The following is a 22,208-nucleotide window of genomic DNA, read 5'->3' as shown; positions in this document are numbered from 1 at the left end:
ACATATGTATACTTGTGCCATGTTAGTCTGCTGCACCCATCAACTCGTCATTTACATCAGGTATAACTCCCAATGCAATCCCTCCCCCCTCCCCCCTCCCCATGATAGGCCCCGGTGTGTGATGTTCCCCTTCCTGAGTCCAAGTGATCTCGTTGTTCAGTTCCCACCTATGAGTGAGAACATGCGGTGTTTGGTTTTCTGTTCTTGTGATAGTTTGCTAAGAATGATGGTTTCCAGCTGCATCCATGTCCCTACAAAGGACGCAAACTCATCCTTTTTTATGGCTGCATAGTATTCCATGGTGTATATGTGCCACATTTTCTTAATCCAATCTGTCACTGATGGACATTTGGGTTGATTCCAAGTCTTTGCTATTGTGAATAGTGCTGCAATAAACATACGTGTGCATGTGTCTTTATAGCAGCATAATTTATAATCCTTTGGGTATATCCCCAGTAATGGGATGGCTGGGTCATATGGTACATCTAGTTCTAGATCCTTGAGGAATCGCCATACTGTTTTCCATAATGGTTGAACTAGTTTACAATCCCACCAACAGTGTAAAAGTGTTCCTATTTCTCCACATCCTCTCCAGCACCTGTTGTTTCCTGACTTTTTAATGATTGCCATTCTAACTGGTGTGAGATGGTATCTCATTGTGGTTTTGATTTGCATTTCTCTGATGGCCAGTGATGATGAGCATTTTTTCATGTGTTTGTTGGCTGTAAGAATGTCTTCTTTTGAGAAATGTCTATTCATATCCTTTGCCCACTTTTTGATGGGGTTGTCAGAAATAATCAGAAATAATGGAAAATATTAGAGTTTTTAAATATTTATAGCCAATTTGTATTCTTAAGAGTATTTCATATATTTATATTACTGATCTGCATGAAGTAAACGGATGCTTCCAGTAGCATGTACTTCTACAACTAGTAGTTTCTTGAGCAACACATTTTAGTAAAATGACAGTTTTAGTGCTTGTTTTAATGATGATATTGCAAAATAATTATAGTAACCATTATTTATGTGTTTATGAGTATGTGCATTTGTGTATCATGAATGAACCAGAGGAAAGAAGCCCATAATACTGTCCACTAAAGTGGTCCATAGGCCAAACTAGCCAAAATGGAGTTGTAAATTCCATTTTCATATTTGATAAGCCAGTGCCCTATATCTATATTATATATGCAAAAATTTATAAAATAAATCTGCAAGATGTATCTAATAAATCAGACTTGAGATGCTAATTTTTTCAGCTAAATGTAATTTTCCAAGCAATGGTTAAATCTAACTTATCAAAATATCTACACCACAAAATATGACCCTTTTCTAGTGATGGTAACCTTCATTATCATCATTTATTCTAGATCTTTCAGGAATGTGTTGACCATTAAGTCCAAATATTTTTATACGCCACTGTGATCCTTTGAAAATGGATCATTCTGAGTGAGCACACCAAATAAAGTTTTTTAAAAGAGGAGGGGAGGTAAGTGTTCTAACTGGAGGCATTTGGACATTTATTGTGTTTGAGAATGTAGCCAATGTGGCTACAGAATGTAAACGTTATGCTATAGTCCTGTAGAAAAAGGAATTATTTGGGGGAAGACAACCTTTGTATGCAAATAAATATGGCTATTGTGTATGAATGTAAAAATACAGGGGAATATGAATAGTCTATAAATGAAACCTGGTTTTATATAGTAACTTTTAGAGATAACTCATGTAACCTATTTTTCTCTGAGCATCAAAGATCTCTCTTAATTAAAACAAAATTGCTCTAAGTTACTCTTTGAACAATGATCCTGTGTTTAAAAGGCCAAGAAGGGGAAAAACAAAAACATCACGACACTGTCGCACCAGGGCTTCGGCACTTTATGACTGACATCATAAAATGTAGATCAGCAATTCATAGGAAAGGGGGACACAAAGTAGATATCAATTAATTGGCTATGAAATAGATGCATTTTTCTATGTAACATGGTAACAGGATAATTGCTGACCTATTTTGGAGTCCATGCAAAACTTAGAGAATTTATGTCAGTAATAGGAATTCTCTAGTTAGATTCCAAACTCTTTCATACACATTTTCTCTCTCTCTCTCTCTCTAATAACCCAAGTAATTAGTTAAAAGTTTTAGAAGACTTTATAGCTGTCATTGTTATTGTTCTAATTAAGCTATATTTTGCCCCCAAAAGCTGTTTCTATCATAAGCACAACCTGAAAAACTGAATGTGGGGTAGAAGTCAGAGTACATTTTTTCATGAAAGATGACTTTAAACAGTAATAACATAAAAATTAAAACACTATACTCTACCTGGGTGTTAAATTTTATTTGTATCTTGCTCCAAGGGAAATTTCTTTTATAGTAGCACTTAATTATTATGATTTAGACTATGATTTATGAAATTGAGCTTTTGTGAATAAATAATATACATTAATTCTTACCTATTTTGATACTCTGTAACTAGAAGAGTCTAAATATTGTGATTAAGCCCACTGTCAGGACTTTTTCCCTCTCATCACAAACACCTAAATTGGAAAGCTCACATCTAAAGGAAATTATCCCAGAGGTTTTAAAATACATTCCTATTTATAACATTGAGAGAACTATTACAATACGAAGAAGGAAAAGTTTATTTAAAGTAAATTGAGGTGACAAAACATAAACATGATTTCTAGGATATTCTGCATATTAATCCACATAATCCACTTGAACTAAGATGTTATTCACACTTTCGATGAGCTAAGTTCTTATTCGCTGTCTGCACGCCAATAACAGTTAAATCCTATTGCCAGCATCTTTTGCACCATATACAGGCACTCGTCTTTTTCTTTAAATATTTTTGGTTTTTTGTGTTATCTTCTCAAGGTGTCCATCTACCTCTGAACTTGATGAATATATGAAGACTTCCCATGACCATAAAACTATTTTCTCTTTCATATGACTGCCCAGATCATAAGTTTACCTTGTATTTTTTAGCTGGTCCAGAGCTGAGGCACTTGCCTTAGGATGCTGAGTTTGTAGAATATTAGGTACCAGCCACAGTCATCTCTGTCCATATGCAGCTGCCACACATGTGATCATCTGTTCCCACAGTGCTCCATGAACCATCTTTTCTACACTGTTTCATTGTGTTGGACAGAAAAACTTGTAAAACATTAAATGGGTGGACACTCATTTATATGAAACATGATTACATTTTGAGGATAAAATATCCCTAAACATCACTGTAGTACTGAATATCAGCAAACCTTTTAACTGGCAGAAAACTGTCTTTTCCCTTTCCTTCTCAATTTACTCCTAGCCATGAAGATGCCACATTTTAATTCTGCTGCATTCTGTCTCTTGGCATAATCCCATTTATTGCCATTTATATCATTCCTACTGTAGCAACTCTCCACCAAACATATTCCATACTTACAATTTCCCCTACTGTTTCTTAGCAAAACTCCCTTGTCCCAGGTTGTTTGTTCTCTGGGCCACATTCCAAGATAGTCTAGAAGAATTAGCATGTGTTTATAGGATAATATGCACAAATAACACAATTTATGACCTATCCCAACCACAAAGTCACAAATTAACACTTAGCATTATAATTACCCAAAGGATGGGAACTGCCAATGCTGGGAAATTTCAGGTAAACGTGTAGGAAGACAATATTTTGAACAGTGGTTGTGCCTTTCAATGTTCTTCAGGTCATTTGAGTGGTTGCTGATGCATTAGAAGTAACACACGACACTGGACCACAAGCCGATGGTCTAGTTGTCATATAAACAGGTAATCAACATTCTTTGTGCTTCTCAGGTCTCATTTTCCTTTCCAGGTCTTACTCACAACAGTCAGTTTCCTGCATGGTATTTGAACAACTTAGAGAGAATTGAGTAGTGGTAGCACCCTTCTTCAGAGAGGGTTTCTTCCTGGAAACAGAACTGGAAGAAGCAGATGGTCAAAGGTCACACTGGATCAGCTACAACGATGGACACCAAGGAAGAATCGCAATGGGTACTGTTGTGTCCATGCTGGGCATTACCTGTGTTGCAGCCACACAGACCTGATTTAGGCTGCCTTTGCCAGTAGCAAGTACTAAACACCATTATTGTTTTGATGAAAAGGGCCCTGTGGATTGTTTTTGGTCTGCATGTTAACAAAGAAAAGAAAGACAGCCAGGTTATTTCCTGAAAACAGCAAGAAAGACATTTTTCCCTTGAAAATGTGCAAGATACGTCTCTGCTGGAAACACACTCATGCGCACACACACACACACACACACACACACACAAATGAAAAAATCCTTTCATCCAGAATCTGTGGTTTGCTTTCTTTTATTCCTTAGTATACATGAGTATGTGAAAACACACAACACTCAGACATGCAGCCTGATCAAGTGATAATCTCTTATAATGTGCTTCTATTTAAAGCAACAAACAGATGGAGGGTTTATGAGCGAGGCTGGTAAAAGTAAAAGCAAATGATCGCAATAGTTGTACTTTTAATAGGATTCCCACAATCCAAGACATTATTCCCTAAGGAACAAATTGTTCTTTAAAATTATGTTACTTAGGAAAGAGACAGTCGTCCTGACACTGCTGAGGCAACAGAGAGTTGCAGGACAGCCTTGTATTGCCGAGGTCTCTCCACTCAGGTCAGCGTCCTAGGGGAGGGAAGACAGGGATGTCAGGCACCACAATCCCCAAAGAATAAGCTCAGTGGAATAGGATAAAAGGAAGAAAGACCAAAGGGTAAAGGAGGTACAAAACATGTCTGGGCCCTGATTGAATTTATTACTTTCTACTTCTTGACTTTGAAAAACAAGGCTTGGGAAATTCCTACAGATTTAAGATAAACATGCAGCATGGCTTCTACCTCTGCCAATTCAGACCAAAATCTAGCTCTAGCACAGCGAAATCTGGTTAACACACAGTGGAACTGTGAGCAACCCAGCACTTCATTATCATTATCCCTCCCTAAGAGAAACAAAGCTCACTACAATTCTATCAATAAGATGAATATACCTTAGTGATGGCCTTTAGGTAATTTATAATTAAAGCTAATCTTAATTAAAGTTATTACACTGTTCTGGAAGAAAATAAACAACCCAAAGAGAGGGAAACAATGTGGCCAATAACTCACTCCAAAAATATGTTTTGCCTCCAAAGCTCACATTGAGGGAGACATTCCTGCGCATGATACAAATGGTTCTGACATTAAAAAAAGTAAACAAGTAAGAAAAATAAAGATGGAAAAATTCTGTGGTCAGTTCACAAGTGCTTTTTTATTGTTTGAGGCAGGGTTAAAGCCTTTTATAAAGACAAGGATATATGTGCGGCTAGATTGGATATGACATCGGACTCGTCTAGCTGCCCTTGCACAGAACTCTGGCTGCCCATATTATGCCAGGGAGAAAGCATGTGTTGATGCTTCTAAACAACGATCCAGGGTGGGACCAAATGCAGATAATGTAAAGCATTTTTCCAGTGCTGTTTTGTAGATCAAACAGAGAAAAGGTACTCAACTCCAGTTACTAATGGATTTGAGCGATAAAGGCAAACATTCAACATTCTCCAATTATTCATGGTTTTGAGGATTTTTATGTTAACTTGTCTAAAGAACTGATTAACAAGGGTTGCGTAATCTCTAACAGGGACTCCTGCCAGCCTCAATACGTATCATTCAAGGCCTGTGTTGACTCAGCGGGCCAGAGGCTATGTAAACGGGCTAGAGCTGAGAAAGTAGGTTCTCCTTGGGCAGCTTAGGGATTCTGAGTCCCCGTAGTTTTACAATAGCAGCTCCTAGTCCCCAGTATCTATAACTTGGAGGGATTCTCTTTCAGGTTTTGCTGTCATCCAACTGACCTAATACTGGGAGGACAATGAACACTTGGTCTAAAAAGAAGAAGCAGAAAAATAAACACTATTGTGTCAAGAACAATCAGCCTTTTGAATATCTTCTAGAGTGATCTGACTGGTGCACCAGCAAGTTAGATAAACTTAGAGTCACCCAACTAGCAATGATCACACTTACGTTCCTTGTGACATTAGTGCTAGGGCACAGCCAAGCATACAGGAAGCACCGTCTCACAACCTATGGATTTGATTTCTGAGAGGTCGTGACAAATGTGAAATCCAAAAGGTTTGTGCCTTCTATAAAAACTCTTTGGTCTGGTGGGTGTTTTTGACAGTCTTAATTTTGTTTTTTAACCTCCTGACCCCTCACTCTATCTTTCATCACCTCACTACCTTTAAATAGCACCCAAAGGAGCAAGCCAGCCCCACGCACAAGTATGGCCCCAGGCATCACTGGAAGTGTGTACGGTTAAAAATAAATTAATGAATAAGAGTCCCTGGTGCAACCAAACCCTCGTGCTGAGAAAGATGTCTTACTGCCTTACACTGCATCATATTCAGGGCAAGAAGTGGATTTAGAGTTGAATGAAACAAGATAAAAGTCCATGCTTTTGTAGTCAGGGATTTAGGGGAAGCTATTTACTCCAATAAAGGGATTGTAGCAACATGAAGCCAGCCATAAATGTATGACCTGGCTGGGAAGTTATACCTTCTTCTCTGAAAAACTGCAAACTGAAATGCATCACCTGTCATAAAAATGATGCTAAAGGAATGTGGAGGGGAAGAGATGGGAGCTATGTATATGCAGAATACAGGAGGTGAAGATTTAAAGGAAGTGAGGGAGAGTGGCCTTCCCCTAAGCTGTGACTTTTTCACTAAAAATAAGCCCGCAGCACGATGATATCAGAGGGATTTCAGCTCAATAGGTGAGCTGAAGACAGTCTTTCTCACTTGACTGCAGCCACTGAGCATGCCCAGGGAGGCCCCAGGTGTGACCTCTGCTCCCCTGTGAGCAGTGGCAGGACCAGGCAATCTATCACGGTGCTCATGCTGTCAGCCCCGTTGCTTCGCCACCGCTGTCTGTCACCCTGGTGGATGAGACCTGCTTAAGGGCAATCATGTCAATCTCTATGTGACCACTCAGTCTAAGGCAGAAGGATCATCTTGACAGGCCTGGCAAAGTCAGCAGAAGGTTCCAAAAGCCGAAGTCATAGCTTTTCCGAAAGAGAGGCGACGTGGGCTATTGTTTTTTCTTGAGCGTTGTCTTTATTTTTGATTTCCCTTTTGATTTTATTTTCATGAAATGGGTGAAGGTATACAGAACTTGGTTTCAGAGCTGGTCATCTCGGATAAACCTGTTGCCCTCCGAGTTTTTTCCGTAGTAAATGTAGCGACACTTCCCCAGGACACCTGTGAATAAAAAGACACATATCATTACAGGTGGCACAATTAGCATAGCAGGGAAGCCACAGGCACTGAAAAACAGACATGCAAGACAATCACAGATCCAACGGGCAGCAGAAAGTGGATGAAGCCCCAGAAAGGAAGAACTCTATCTTTTTGTCCTCACAGACAAGGAGGTTCTGTCGACCTCAGAGTTGACATTGAAATAAAATGTCACTACAAATACAGGTTCCTAGGAATATCGCTTTCTGCATGACTTCTCTTCCACATGTTAGGTACTTCTCTAATTTGGCCAATTACTCCCCAGAATATAGCCTCTCCTCACTCCAGTTTCCCTTAGTAGAGTTTCTAAGAATGGAAAATTAAGAGTTTAAAGATGAACCCAGCCCAAGCAAAAGACAGAACATTCTTCCCAGAATGTGACTATTTTGATACCCTTTATCATGAAGCAATATTGTTAACTTCTAGAGAGAATATTCCAAATCCTGGCAGGCACCAGGCATTGAGCACATATGGGATGATTAAGGAAGAGAGGCAGTGTTGACAAAATACCACATGGACGGCCGGGCGCGGTGGCTCACGCCTGTAATCCCAGCACTTTGGGAGGCCGAGGCAGGTGGATCACAAGGTCAGGAGATCGAGACCACCATGGTTAACACGATGAAACCCCTTCTCTACTAAAAAAAAAAAAAAAAAAAAAAATTAGCCAGGTGTGGTGGCGGGTGCCTGTAGTCCCAGCTACTTGGGAGGCTGAGGCAGGAGAATGGTGTGAACCCGGGAGGCACAGCTTGCAGTGAGCCAAGATTGCACGACTGCACTCCAGCCTGGGTGACAGAGCCAGACGCCATCAAAACAAAAACAAACAAACAAACCAAAAAAACTCCACATGGACAGGAACAGAGCCTCCAACATTAAATGGCTTCTTACAGGCATCCTGAACTCTCTTTCTCCGGTCAGAAAGCATTTGATTTCCATTTTCAGTTTTACTTTAAGTAACTCTGTGGCTCCACATAAGGCTCTCCTCTCATTCAAGGAGACTGTAGGAGACTTAACAATGAAAAATGCCCCTACAGTAGGGTTGAACTTTTTTAGTCAACTCATTATTTATTCTAAATACCCATAAGAAATCACCTCCATAGTTATTATGAAAGCTCTGTAGGATTATCAAGGAAAAATCTGTTTTGTTTTCGCCACCTGCGTTTTTATTTTCTTTTATTTTTAGAAAAACCTATTTTAAATTCAGTTAGACGGAGTTGTCTTAGAAGTAATTGGACTTGAGTCTCTGAACTAACTGTACACAACTTGAAAAAAACAAAGAAAGGAAACGTCCATAAGACATTCATTTAAGAGCCACAAATCTGCTTGTGAAAATAGCTACCTAGGGACATGATTATTTTTATTTCCATCAGTGTAATAGTGTGAAACCAATAAGCTCATTTATTTTTTTAATTTGTGATAAATTAGCACTTGAAATTAACCAGGTTCTTCACATCAGAAGTTCTAAGTAGTAAATATTTTTGCAACTGTAAAAGAGATGTTTCTCCACTACAAAACTTCAAACCTTATTCTTACATAAGGATCAAAATGACTTTTAGAAACTTTTAAGGACAAAGCAGATGCTCCCTGGTTTGGATGACTTGGAAGAAAGCTAGAAATTGCTAGGGTCAAAGAGTCTCTCAGAGTTGGCAATGGAGAGAGGGTGACATTGTTCCATGGCCTCAAAGCTGGCCTTGGGCTCACTCTCATTAGTTTTATTTCCTGCCATGTTCCCATGAGCAAGTTTACTGTGGATCATTCTTCCTCCGTGGTGATGCTTTCTCCTTGGCCCCCAATCCCCAGTTTCTGGTTTTCAGTATGGGTCTGGTGCCTGGAAACTGAGCTTGGATGGAACCTCACTGAGACCCTTCTCGGGACCTAAATTATTCTTTTAGTTGTTGGCATTGGGCTGTTTCCTTTATTGTGCTGAATAATGTAGCCATCAGCATTGTACTAATATTGTCACCCATGCCAGGATCCTGCGGGTCTGTGGGGTTTTCTGGTCAGGCCCTGCTCCAGGAATAGCATCCACTACAGGCCTGGGTGGGAGTGCCTCGGTTCTGCCAGGTATCCACAGAGGGCTTCCTTAAACATAATTGATTCAAATAAACCCTGAAGAATGTGGAAGGATGGGGCCAAAGGATGCTAATTTCTTTCTACAGCACTAGGATAACATGAATTCTAATAAAAAGGAATGGATACGGTCTGTTGGATGTCATGAAGAACACAATCTTTCTCTTAAGCAAAAGGATGAAAGGCAGACACACACACACACACACACACACACACCACCCACCATGAGTGCCCTATCTCCAGTAAACTCTCCAGTACATTCAGGGATTCAACTGCTTTTTTTCTTCCCTTGCTCCAGGGTAAACTTCAACTCCAGAGCTCACCTAGATGCAACTTGGACGGCAAGTGCCACCCTAGCAACAGGCTGGATGCTCCTGGAACGTGGGCTGTGATGTGTTCTGTGCCACATTCCCAAGCCTTCTTTCTGGCTGGCATTGATAAAAGCCCTTTTCAAGGCCTACCCTTTTTCTTTGGGCCTGGAAGTAAGAATGTTTATAGACATCCTGGTGAGAGAAGGCTGTTTGATGAATGCAGGAGACTGCGGCTAGGTGTCAGCGCTTGGAAAATGAGGCAAGGACATGAGGTATTAATATTGTCAATGATCTCTTGACAGGAAAACAGATACCACATTCACTGTCAGATTTAAATAGACATCAAGTGCATTAATGACAAAAGGGCAGACTTCAAACAAAGGGGCTGTGTGGTGAAGAGCGGAGCTAGTCTCTGTGCTGGCAACAGCCTGATCTGAAAAGACACCGTCAGGGTTGTAGACAGGCCCAGGATTGTGTGAGGTGACAGAAAACAGAGATGCTGACAGAGATACCAGCGCCATATTATGCCAAGGATATTCTAACGCTGTCTGCCGCTCTAACGAAAGCTGACATCACTCCCCATCACTCCGGGTCTTCTCTGCCTGCCCCTGCAGAACATCTCTCCCCAGACATCATTACAAAACTCACTGTGGCTGCGAAGGTCCTGGCAGTTCTGTTCTGCTGGAGCGGTGGGGACAAGGGGCCTAAGGATAACCTCAGTCAATCTAAATTTGGAATTTGCAGGGGGAGCACGCCCAACCCCACTGATATCTTGGCTACTTGAGATGATCAGAAGGCCATTGTGTGAGGAGCTGTCACCTTGAATAAACTCCCGGAATGGACGGCACTCAGTCTGTGGGCTGCTCCAGGAAGGCGTGGGGATGGCCTGGCAGTTGAAAATGAGATCCAGCTGCCGGGACTCGCCTGGGCAGAAAGGTGCTCTGGCTAGTGATGGTAAGAATCGGCTGAAATTGTCAAACTCAAACCATCTCCGGTGGCTGAAATTAAGCGAGCATTGCCTCTGTGCGTCTCCTCCCAGATCTCAGAGTCGGGATGTGATTACCCCCAATATGTGACTTTTGTGTTCAAAAATAAATAAATAAAATTAGCCAGGAAAAGCAAACATGCACAGAACAGCACAGTCCCATGTGTGGCCACAGGCCTTTATTTATCATGAAGGTTATTTGTAAAATATGAGGCTCTGCTGGTAAATTAAGTGAGGTGGCATTGCGTTTCTCTCTCCCTCGTCCGCCCCACGGCCCTTCTTCTCCCGCCATGGCAACTGCCATAAACTGTGAAAATTACAGAGGGAACAGTTTGCTTGCAAAGAACATTTTGATGGGGAGGCACTCCGAGGCTGGAATTTGGGAACCCGCTGGTTTGTGACTCAAGTAGGCAATGGTTTCTCTGAACATCTGCAACGTATTCATTTGTTTGTATCTCCTCAAACTACAACGTCTTGGGACTGGAGGGGGAACAACGCATTTAATGGCATATGCAGTGTTTTTAATTAAAAGATCTGGCTTTGGCCATATTAAGTAAAGCAGGCTTGCCCTGTGTCAGGCTGACGTGCAGCTGTCTGTGTGGGGTTTCTTTTCCAGAGACCCTGAAAAATGACAGGGCACTGTCCCCCGGGGGATTCTTTTCCTGCCAAATGAGACTCCTAATTTTTCTTAAGTAGCCAGCTTTCCCATCACCATAAGCTGTTAAAGCTATAATTATGAACAAAATTTATCAGGAAGAATCTGTTTTAAAGAGGCCCTTTATCTTTTCCATGTTTTCCCCCTCTGGAATGGATGTCCTAATTATGCAGATTAAGTTATAACCTTGGGGCTGCCTGAGTGGGTGGGACTCAGCCTCCTTTCTTGGATGTAAGGCTGGGACTGCAGGGTCAGTAGCAGCGATTTTGCTGGGGGGGGGGGCCCTGAGAGTCCAGTCCAGGGAAGGGAATTCTTGCACATCCTTTCATTTCATCCAGCATCCTGGACTCCCTGATTCCTGGACGGCCTCACAATACCAGTTGCAGTTCAATAGTCTATTTAGTAAGGCGAAGTGGGGAAAGACCCGCATTTAGATCCAGCCCTGCCCTAATAGTCAGGTGACCATGTACATGTCCCTTTCTCTCCCTGGGCTGGTTTCCCCATTTGTAAAACAAGGGCAAGGGGCCAGATAACCCGAGAGGTTCATTTTAGCTCTGAAATAGGTGATTTGGCATTTTCCAATGTTTTCCTTATGAAGATGAGAACACCAGGTCCAATACTGCCTGATGCAGGAGACAAATTCAACAGGTTAGTCAATAAAAAAATTGATTTAGACTAAGTCAGCCCTTGAAACCCATCCAGCCTGTATCCCTAAAGCATAACCTGGATAGAAGGGGGCCTCTAGAGGACCCCAAAATCCCCGAGGAAAGGGTTTTCATTAACTTTCCTGCAACCTGTATTTCATACTCACAGCTAGAAGTGCTGACCACTAACTAGGCTGTGTCCCATTGGCTTTGGCATAAGCCCAAGACTCATAACTCCGTATTCAACAGAACTAAAGCCTAGCCATCAAAGCAAGTGGTCTGTCACTAATATTTTAGTGATGAAAAAAAAAGAATCTGCATGTAAATTACAAAAATGCATTTGATACTAGAGTGTAGGTTGAACCAATACATTTATATTTGTAAAATAGAATAATTATCACTGTTGTTAGTTTTGGTAGTCATCACTTTAGGGATCGTTATTTTAAATGCTATTTCATGAGTTTATAAATGTAGCTATGGAATCACAAACATATCTCAATCCCATTGTGATATGAGGAGGTTATAATTAGCACTAGGATGGAGGTAGGGGATGAACGGTTCCCCCATAGAACTTCTGTTCTGTAACCTATATGGAAAGGAAGGAACTAGATACCTCATGACCCCTGCAAAAGGTGATAACAATGTTGTGAAGAGGTGGATGGGCCCAGTGACAGAGAGGAAAAGGTGATCAGGAGCATCCTGGTCCACCGCAGAAGGCTCTAGAACAATGTTTCCATGGGACTCTATACTTGTCCATAAATGTGTCATCCCCTACAGTATTCTCCCTCCTCCCCAATTTCTAACACCCAGTACCTTAAACCATACAGAAGCATCTTGTTTACCATGGAGCTACATCCCAATAAACCTATTGTAAGTTGAAATTATTGTAAACCAAAAATTCATCATTACTTGAAACTATCTGAAGTTGTAAGCCCTTTGACTTACAATGGGGTTACAGCTTCTATCAAATGTGTATGACTTTGTAAAATTAAACAATTATAGGTTGAACCTTTGTAAGTTGGAGAGCATCTGCACTTGGTACAGAGGAGATGTTCAATAAATATTTGTTGAATAAATGAATACCATTAAAATAATCATGTACATAAAATTTACACAGAATCTACAAAGTAAGGAATGTCAATTGCTGGACACTTATCTTTTAACCTCTGGTATGACTTCAGACATTTGAAACACTCTGAAAATATATACAGATTAAATATTTGCCTCATTGAAAAAGAAAGAGTAACAGGAGGCAACGGCCTCAGTTCCTAAATCCTGGTGTTGTTTTTACCCCAAACACTTTCTCCCACAAAAACAAAGCAATCACAACATCTAGTTGAAAAGAGAGAAGTGCAGTGAACATTATCATCTGGCCTAAAGAGCTGTAAACATCACACACTGGAAAGGGACATTCCCCAGAAAGCACATTCCTCGGTCTTTGTTAAGTGCGGCCGTGAATGCGCGGGGAACTGGAAAGGAATAAACACCCATGTTTTATGATCTTGAGAAGTAGCTGGAGCAATACCCTGAGGTCAGCCCATGTGATGTGCTATCAGCTCTGCTGTGGCTATCACACAGGATTTAGCGGAGCCTGCGAAATGACAGGCTCCCAGCACAACATCCTACTTCAGTGTAAGCTACTTAAATACTAAGACAAAATAAAGAAGAGAGACTTTAAAAGGTATTAGGGGAAGGGATTGTGTGGGAGCAGTTTTTGAGGAAGAAGGGCAAAGACCTTTCTCTCCACCCAGTATATTTTCCCTTCATCTGCAGCACATCTGAGATGCCTCGGGTTGGAGATGAAATGAAGAAAGGCTCTCCACCTTACCCAGGGGAGGGTAGAGAAAGCAAAAAAAAAGTGTGAGACTTGCTTCCCAACCCAGCTGAGCATGACTTCAGGCAAGTGTCTCGGTTTATCATCTGCATCTTGGGTGGGAATGGGGTACTGCATTACAACAGTGCATGCCAACCCCCAAACCTCTGTTAGGGCTCTTGCACCATAGGTTGGGGGGGTATTGAACACTGTCCTTTGCTAAATACTGCAGTGACCACTTCAAACCATGCTTCCTGCTTCACCTTCATTGTACAAAAACAACCCCACAAGGGTATTCCTACCCTACTACACTGTCCCTGATGTCTTGTATTGGTAGACATTTGAATTCCCCAACTTTGACTCCAGGGATGCTTTGACTTTGGGTTTATAAATACAAACATGTAAACTAGCCTGATAATTTTTCTTTGAAAAAGCATTAATTATTCACAGCAAACTCCATTTAGCCAATTTAATTCCTTGATCAATTTTTAAGTACAAAAAGCATTTCTATTTTTAAGATTTTCATTTCTATTTTATTGATTTTATCTTCAATGGGATCAATCCTTTATCATGTAATTTTTACAGTAAGGTTAAAGTCCTCGATCAGCTTTGGCCAAATATTAAATTTGCTGATTACATCTTCTAAATCTCTTTTAGAGTCATTTATTTTTACAAAGTCCCATTTCCTTGAGTAAAATATTGCAGATCTAAATTGTGACAAGAAGACTTGTGTCTGCTGTTAAACTTTAGTCAACAAACTTTATTGTGTGTAGTTTTAGCTCATTTCAATTTTATTTTGTTTTCATTATTTCTATCAAGGCTAATTCCTCCCCATGTATTTGTGTGGTTTTCAATATATCAACAAGATATAAATCTTTGGTCCATTTTTCATTCATCATAAATTATATTATGTGCAGGATTAGTTGCTGTCATTTTTTTCCCAGGTTGATTATTTCTGCCAGCACTGTTATCATAAAGTAGAGTAAACATTAGTTTTTATTCATTTCTTAGCACAAAGAGTAGGAAGGAGAAAGGTGAATACCGAGTGCATGATAGGGTCCAAACTGTGGGGTTCTGATATGTTGTCTTCTACCAAATGCCAGACAAAATATTAGAGTGTGGAGCACCGATTCAAGGGTTAGGATGCACCATACCTGGAAAGAAAGCTAACAAAACGGCCAGGCAACCTATCCTTTTGACAAGAGGGCATTTGACTCCAATGCTCAGACCCATCCAGTGTGGCTTTCCACTGGGAGAGGACAGATTACACAGCCTGCTCAGACAAATGCTGGGCCTTGTCAAGTCTCACCCACATGTTTGTAGGGAAGGAAAAACAGGAGAAGGAAGTCAGTCAGCAGGGAAGGGATATTCGCAAAATTCGTGAAGGGGATCAGCAGGTAAGGCTGTGGGGCTAGCCTCCCAGACCAGGGAGGCTACACAGGCAGTCACAGAGTGGGCAGGCTTATTGTCGTGTGACAAACCAGAGCCTCTAGAAAACACACCCTGGGCTCCCAGGGCAGCTGAAATGAGGCTTGTCATCTTAGAAGAAGAAGGGAAGGTGGGGAAGGAAAGAGAGGAGAAGAAAATGCAGGACAAGTTCTTCATATAGTCTATTATATAATCTATCAGTGGAAAATGGAAAAGCTGGCCCAAGTCTGAGAAATAACTGCATCTTTGAGCAGATCCTTGGTGACATTTTCTGCTGTCCCACCTTGGGTCCTGGACCCCACACTCAGGTTATAGGCGCCGTGGCTCTATCCAGACTGGGTGGGCCATTCAGTCCTCTCCACATGAAAGAAACATTAGACTAACAGATTAAAAATTATCTGGCAGCGAATATTTCCATTATGTGAATCCTGGAAAGGAAACAGACAATGTACTTTCGCTTAGATGTCAATGCCTTTTAATTTCCTATTTTTTTGGACTGGGGGTAGTAACGAGTGAGTACAAACTGACAGGAAAGATTCTCAGATTGGAGGATGGGCTCACTAGCCCCTTTATTGGGAGCTCCCTTTTTTGGCTCCTACCTCTATACATATTGTATGTCAATCAAACAGAAACACACTATAAATATGAGAGGTCAAACTCCATGGTAAATATTTCCTTTCTCCAACAACCCCTCTCCTCCCCACCCCCCAAATGAACTGTTAAATCTTCTTAGCAGTCCAAATTTTGTTTTTTAGCATCAGGTTACTTTTTTTTTTTTTTGGTCTAAGCAAAGATGAAGCCTGAAACAGTTTTTGTTCTTGACTTCCTAAACAATGAATTGTTTACACTGTCCTATAAGGATTCTCTGTGATTTGCTGTACTGCCTAGTAAGCTTGGATACAGAACGGTAAACTTTTCTTTATAAATATTTCTTTAACTGTATTGGAGGATTCTCAAACTGAGAAAGAATTTAAAGAACTTCATTTCAGGTAAATTCCTTCATTTTACAGAGCAGAAAAATAAGGTTCCAACTGGCTTTTGGAAGGTGACAGAACCAGACCAGGCACCCATATAACTCTATCTAGCCCAGAAATATCCCTGAATTATAAGACACTGCCTTGGCGACAGGAATATAAATTTTGCTTTTCCGCTTATTTTTCAAATTCATTATTTATTTGTTCAGTCCTGCTCACAGGAACCAGGGGTCTCCAGAGAACATCAAAGATCACCCACATCCTTACTTAGTAGGCTCATTCCTACTTGCTTTTTCTTAGAGAGAAACTTGAACTGCAAGACTAGTTTGGTGTGAGTGTGTTTCTCCTCTCTCCTATGTCTGTATTCTAAGTAGGGCTCAATGGATTTGAGATGGGCTGGATTCCAAAGTGCATGCCGAGATGGGATGCGAAACCGTTCAGATTTGTGAAGTGCCCTTCAGTGCGGCTCCGTGATGGATGTCACATCAACCAGGCTGTCAGTCAAAACGGACAGTGGTCAAGTGCTCTGGCCTCACGTTTCTTTCTCAGTGTTTGCGTGAGGAACTCAGACATCTTTCAGACAGGAAAGAAAAAAGAAAGAAAGGAAAAAGCCACCCCGTCACCACCTCCTCCATTCCCGCCATTATCTCTACATTCATCCTTTCCACCTTCCAGCTGAAGTCGGGAGCATCACCACTAGAGGGCAGCATGAATTTAGGAAAGCAGCCGCTTGCTTTTAAAAAAATAAATAAATAAATGGCGGCAAGTATTCAGGGAGAGTCTTTAAAGCCACACTGTGCTTTTGGTCACCAATTATAGGTTCCTGAATGATCGATATGTCATGTTTGGTCAATCTGCGCTGAAGGCTTTCAGGAATAGGGCTATCAGACACTCCTTGCCCCCCGTTTTGGGGTTCTTCTCGCCTCAATTTCAGGGACTGATTTTCTTTACCATCAAGTGTTCTAATTAATCTTCCAGGCTCAGAGATTGGGGATTTTTGCATATCACCTCCACAAATGTAAATAAGCATTCAAAATAATAAACAAAAATTTCTTGCATTTCTTAGCGGGAAAAGTCATTTTTACCATGAAAGTTCAAAAAGATATGCCATCCGATGGCGTGGAGCTGCCATCATTTGACGGTCAAAAAAGTAAAAAACATAAAAATAAATAAACATGAAAAATGGATCAATACACACAAAGTTATCTTCTTTTAATGCTCCCCCTTCCTGCAAATCCACCCAGCCACTGCCTTCCTTCTTAGGATACCTGGTCCCAGTGTCATCAAAACAGAGAGAGGCAGAAGCTACTCAAATAAAAATATGACAATAATTCCAGCTGCTGTTTGATCCTCATCTGATCCCCATCATTGGTCTCTGGTACATGGGTCAAGTAACTATTTTCATGCCTGGAACAACGAATGATCACCTCCCTTTAGGAGAAAGAGGTATTTGTGGGCTTCTAGAGATTTCAAACACATCATTATTTAAAAAAAAAAAAAAAAAAAAAAAAAAAAAAAAACCAAAAACAAAAAACAGCAATAAAGGTATAACATTCTAGGGAATGGCATTTTAAATTAGAATTTTATAGGATAAAAATACATGAGTGGATTCAATCAGGGAAGGAGTAAACACAAACTGGAGTTACTGGCCTTTAAAGCAGGGGAAACCAGAGCTGGGTCCAGGTGTTATTCTCCATTTCAGCCGAGAGGCCTCTCAAGTGGTCAGTGAGGCAAGTATAAAATGGCCCTCACACATCTTCTTAACTTTCCTAATATAACAGTCACGTGACTAGCCACTAGGGGAATGTTGGGTCCTTGTTAATTAAATTATCTCATTAACTCATGGTTAGCTAAAAACCTTTTTGAATTTTCACGCATAAGACACTAAAACCAAAGTCAATTTCACTGTCTTACTAGGTAATCATAGTGACCACAACTGAATATTTCTTTGAGTGCCTTTAATGAGGATAGTACAGTTAGGAGTTTAGCTGGGGTGAGAAGGCTGCGGATTGAACATTTCTCAAGATCTTAGGATCTCCTGCTTATATGAGCTCCAAAAAATCGAAAACGACAGCTTTTCACCCATGCATCGTAAAGCTATGGCATAGTAGGTATGCAGTACATTTTTTTAAAATTGTGGAATAGATGAAAAGATCTCAGCATACTTATTCTGAACCCCAGCATTTATTATACATCCCTGGACAGTTATAGGTAGAAATGTGTGGGTTAGCCCTGGGACAGTGATTCTATGACTTGCCCATGCGTCAGAATCACTGAGAAGGCCTGTTAAAACACAGTTTGCCAAGCCCAATTCACCGGAGTTTCTGATTCTGTGGATCTGAGTCGGGGCCAAGAGTATGCATTTTTGCGAGTTCCCAGGTGATGCCGATCCTGAGGGACCATCTTTAAGAAACACTGTTTTAGGACAACCTGAAGAGGGGCCCTTATTTCTTTTTAAAAAGTAAAACTCATGACATTAGTTTTTATTCTTGTAAAATCAAGACTACCTAAAACCAGAGATTTAAAAAATCTGGTTAACTGAGGGTTCTAATGTCTTGAGTTTTGGTAAATGGAGGTTTTATTTTATCCCCAATAGCAGTCTGAAAACTAATGGTACCTAAATAATAATAATAATAAAAGGTTGTTCCAGCTCTTTAAAAGAAAAACCATAAACATTCAAATTTTAGTGATGTGCAATTACATTAACAGGAAAAAAGAAGAAAACAGTTTCTTTGGATAAGTAGAATAGATCTGAACCATCATTTATGAAGTATAACCAAAAAATAACTTGCAGGAAAAATTTCACATAAAGTCTTTAGACTCCCCCAAAACTGACAGAATCTTGTATGAAGAAATCTGAGCAGTGGGGGTCCTCCTGCAGAGTCTGAATGGGAATTTTAGCTTTGCTCTCAAGCAGAAATTTGCTTTTGGGTTTTAGATCTGTTCCTATTAGAGAGCTTACATCAAAAGCAGGGAACATCCACAGTTCTGTCTGGTTCTGCAGGCTGAAATTTCTTGAGAGTCATTGAAAATAAAGACAAGTTGCTTTCTTGTTTTCCTAATTCTTTAAGCTCAAAAAAAAAAAAAAAAAAAAATCCTTTCAAATAAAATTAAGCAAAACCCTGTAACAACTGGGTTTGTCATAATTCAAACCCTGCAAGGATTGGGGAAAAGGCCTTCCTTACTTGGGCCCATTGGTCCAGCCTCCGCCTACCCTTCATTAGAACCCAAACAAACTCTTCCTGTACTGATCTTACCATAATCTTTCCTAATTCCAGCACACCCTAAATTGCTTTCTCCGAAAAGAAAACAAAGGGAAGCTGATGATATATAATCTAACCGAAAGAAGTTTGCTTTACAAAAAATGAGTCTGTTGTTGCAGAAAGCACAGCATAATTCTTGGACACTAGCTCATCCCAGTGCCAAATGGTAAAATATGTTCATAATTTCCCAATCTTCAACTCCCCACCCTCTAACCTGCTTTGAGAAAAAATTGTGTGTATGTGTGTGTGTGTGTCCATGTATATGTGTATGTATATGTTAGTGCAAGAAACTATAGGTTAAGGAAGAATTAATAGTAGAAAGCAGGTTATAAGAGTTATATGAACCTCTGTACCTTTTTTTCTGCCCAAGATAAAGACAAGGAAAATAGTAGAAGAGCATGCTATAAGGGCTTTCATTAGGGTCAGGCTCATTAAAACTTAATCAAGGCACCAGAGTCTCTCCAGCAATATTAAGATGGGTGTGTTTTTTGCGTATCAATAGAATGCCCCAGTCAGAGAGACACTGCTGACAGTGGGTGGTACCAGGTGTTATCTGTCCCTAGAATGTACTACTTGGATGACTTGGGATATTACCCCTTTTATTTGGCTGGCTTGAATTTGTCAGGATTCACCCTGTGGTAAGTTAACATGCTTCCATATTGGGGGGAAAAAAAAAAACTGCCTATGGGCCAATGTGAGCCTCGCACCTAATAGAATACATCTGGCTCCGACAGTTTGATGCCCAGCTCTAAGCTACATTCGGCAACACAAATTAACAGCGTAGACATTGCCCACGCTGAGCAGGAAGTAATAACCTGCTACCTGCTACTTGGCCAAAATCTCATTATAAGCCATTACGGTAATTGAGGGCCAAGACTCTATGGATATTAGACTCCCTGAGCACCAGTGGTGAGTTCAGGAGAAGAAAGACTCATAATGCAGGGGGTGGGGCAGCCTGAGGAGAAACTGTGCTTAGCATCACACAGAGAATTCCATCTACAGGGTGCTCTGCGGTGCAGGGAGAAGCCCACATGTCCTCTCCCCGGGGGCTCAGGACTCCAGGAAGGTGATGTAACTATTGGTAGGCCTCCAGCAATGCTATACAATTGAAATTTTGTTTGAATGAATATTGGGTACAGCCACAAATGAAAGAAGAGGGCAAAGTAAGCCAGAATGTTCCATGAGTAATAAGCATGGAAGCTGGCGAGGGGGTGGCAGGAGAAGCAATCCGTTCTCCCTAGAAGATGAGGCTATCCAGGAGTACTGTGTGTATAAGAGCTTGCATTCTTCCAGAGGGGCAACTTCTTTGCCCATAAAGTCAGGCCACTGAGGCTCTGTGCAGGGTTGGGCAGTTGCGAATGAAGTGGTGTGAGTTGAGAGGAGGGAAACAGGACAGAAGTCCTATCAATCAATCAGTAAACCAACTGATCAATCAACCTGATTTTTGCTACCATGAAGATGGCCCTGGACTCAGAAAAAAATGATGATGGCTTTCAATAAACTTTTCTAAGAAAGTGTCATATAAGGCCAGGGAGAGGAGTAATTGAAAATATAAGAAACTGTCTGCAGAAATCTCTTCTTATCATCACCCTCTACACACACACACACACATGGGCACACCCCAATAACAACTAAATTCTCCAATCATGGGGGCAATCTCATGCAGGGTTTTACCTAATGTATAATAAAAGCTCCTGAGTGTCATGTCTCTTCTGATACCACTGGACTGGTGAACACCTTCCTGAGAATCCCCAAATGACAGTTTCATCCTACGCCAGGTCTCAGTGAAGGGTTCCTTGCTATTGGCATTTTAAAGAATCAATAATTTCAGGAAAATCAGCATGGCGAAGGACATAGAGTGTTCCTGAGCATGGAGACACCTTGTGAGTCTTAAGCACACACCCTGTGCACCCTAAGATAATCTTCCCATCTCAGTCAAGCCACCCTCCTCACTTCCCTTCACCTAGAGGGTTAAGCACAGTCTGGAACCTGGAAAATGGCTGTGGTTGGTACAAGTGAGGCCTTCCCTATAACTAGATCCTTCAGGAAAAAACAAATTAATCAACAGCGAGCTGAAGTGGGTTTAATGATTGCATTCTGCATACAATCAGCTTTTCCCTTTTCAAGGGCCATCAATATGTCAAGGGAAGACATATCTGAAGGATATAGCTCTTAACATCAAGGTTATCTATTCTCCACAAGGCTCCCACTCCTTGCCTGGCTGATACTCCACGCTGCCTGTGTCTAACATTTTCATCAACTCTGCAATCAATCAAGGTAATAATGTTGTGCAAAAAATCAATTAACAACGCAATTAAACTTTCCTTATTATCTCAAAGGGCTGAAATAATACCTAAAGGGAAGATAGACTCACTGAACGCAGACATCCATAATCCAATGTGAAAGTGAATTATGAGGTTAGACAGATGCAGGCATGTGCTGGTGCTGTTATTTTCCAGGGGTTATATCTCATCACGGCAGTGTATCAGTCAGCCCCAATCCCAGACCCTAAAATTCCAAATTACTTTTAAGAAATATATGATGTGCAATATCCATTTCATATTCTGTTTTAAAGATAACCCCCTCCCCTCCAAAAAAAATTGAACGGCCATATTATTCAAAGACAAAATGATCTTTCAACAAGAACATAAAATATAAAAGCTATAATAACATTTACATCTGTATAGCACACATCTCTGTAAATGCAGGTCATCTATTATACATAATCTGTAGCACCTAAAAGCCCAGGATGCGGCATAATATTTAAAACCCAAAGGT

The 22,208-nt window shown here is 40.7% G+C and overlaps 1 protein-coding gene across 1 annotated transcript in view; it reads right to left on the bottom strand.

Annotated features, from left to right (window-relative positions):
- Positions 1 to 4,305: 4,305 nt before the first annotated feature.
- LRMDA (leucine rich melanocyte differentiation associated) overlaps positions 4,306 to 22,208 on the bottom strand; it is a 1,152,373-nt gene continuing 1,134,470 nt past the window's right edge. Inside the window, exon 7 of the mRNA XM_017944525.3 lies at positions 4,306 to 7,254. Within this exon, the coding sequence (XP_017800014.1) occupies positions 7,175 to 7,254 (80 nt within the window). The 3' untranslated portion in view covers positions 4,306 to 7,174. The remainder of the gene's footprint in view (positions 7,255 to 22,208) is intronic.

Source organism: Papio anubis, chromosome 11, assembly GCF_008728515.1.
Source record: "Papio anubis isolate 15944 chromosome 11, Panubis1.0, whole genome shotgun sequence".
Classification (NCBI taxonomy): Eukaryota; Metazoa; Chordata; class Mammalia; order Primates; family Cercopithecidae; genus Papio; species Papio anubis.
The sequence above is the reverse complement of the archived record's forward strand: the minus strand, read 5'-3'. Positions and strand labels throughout refer to the sequence as shown.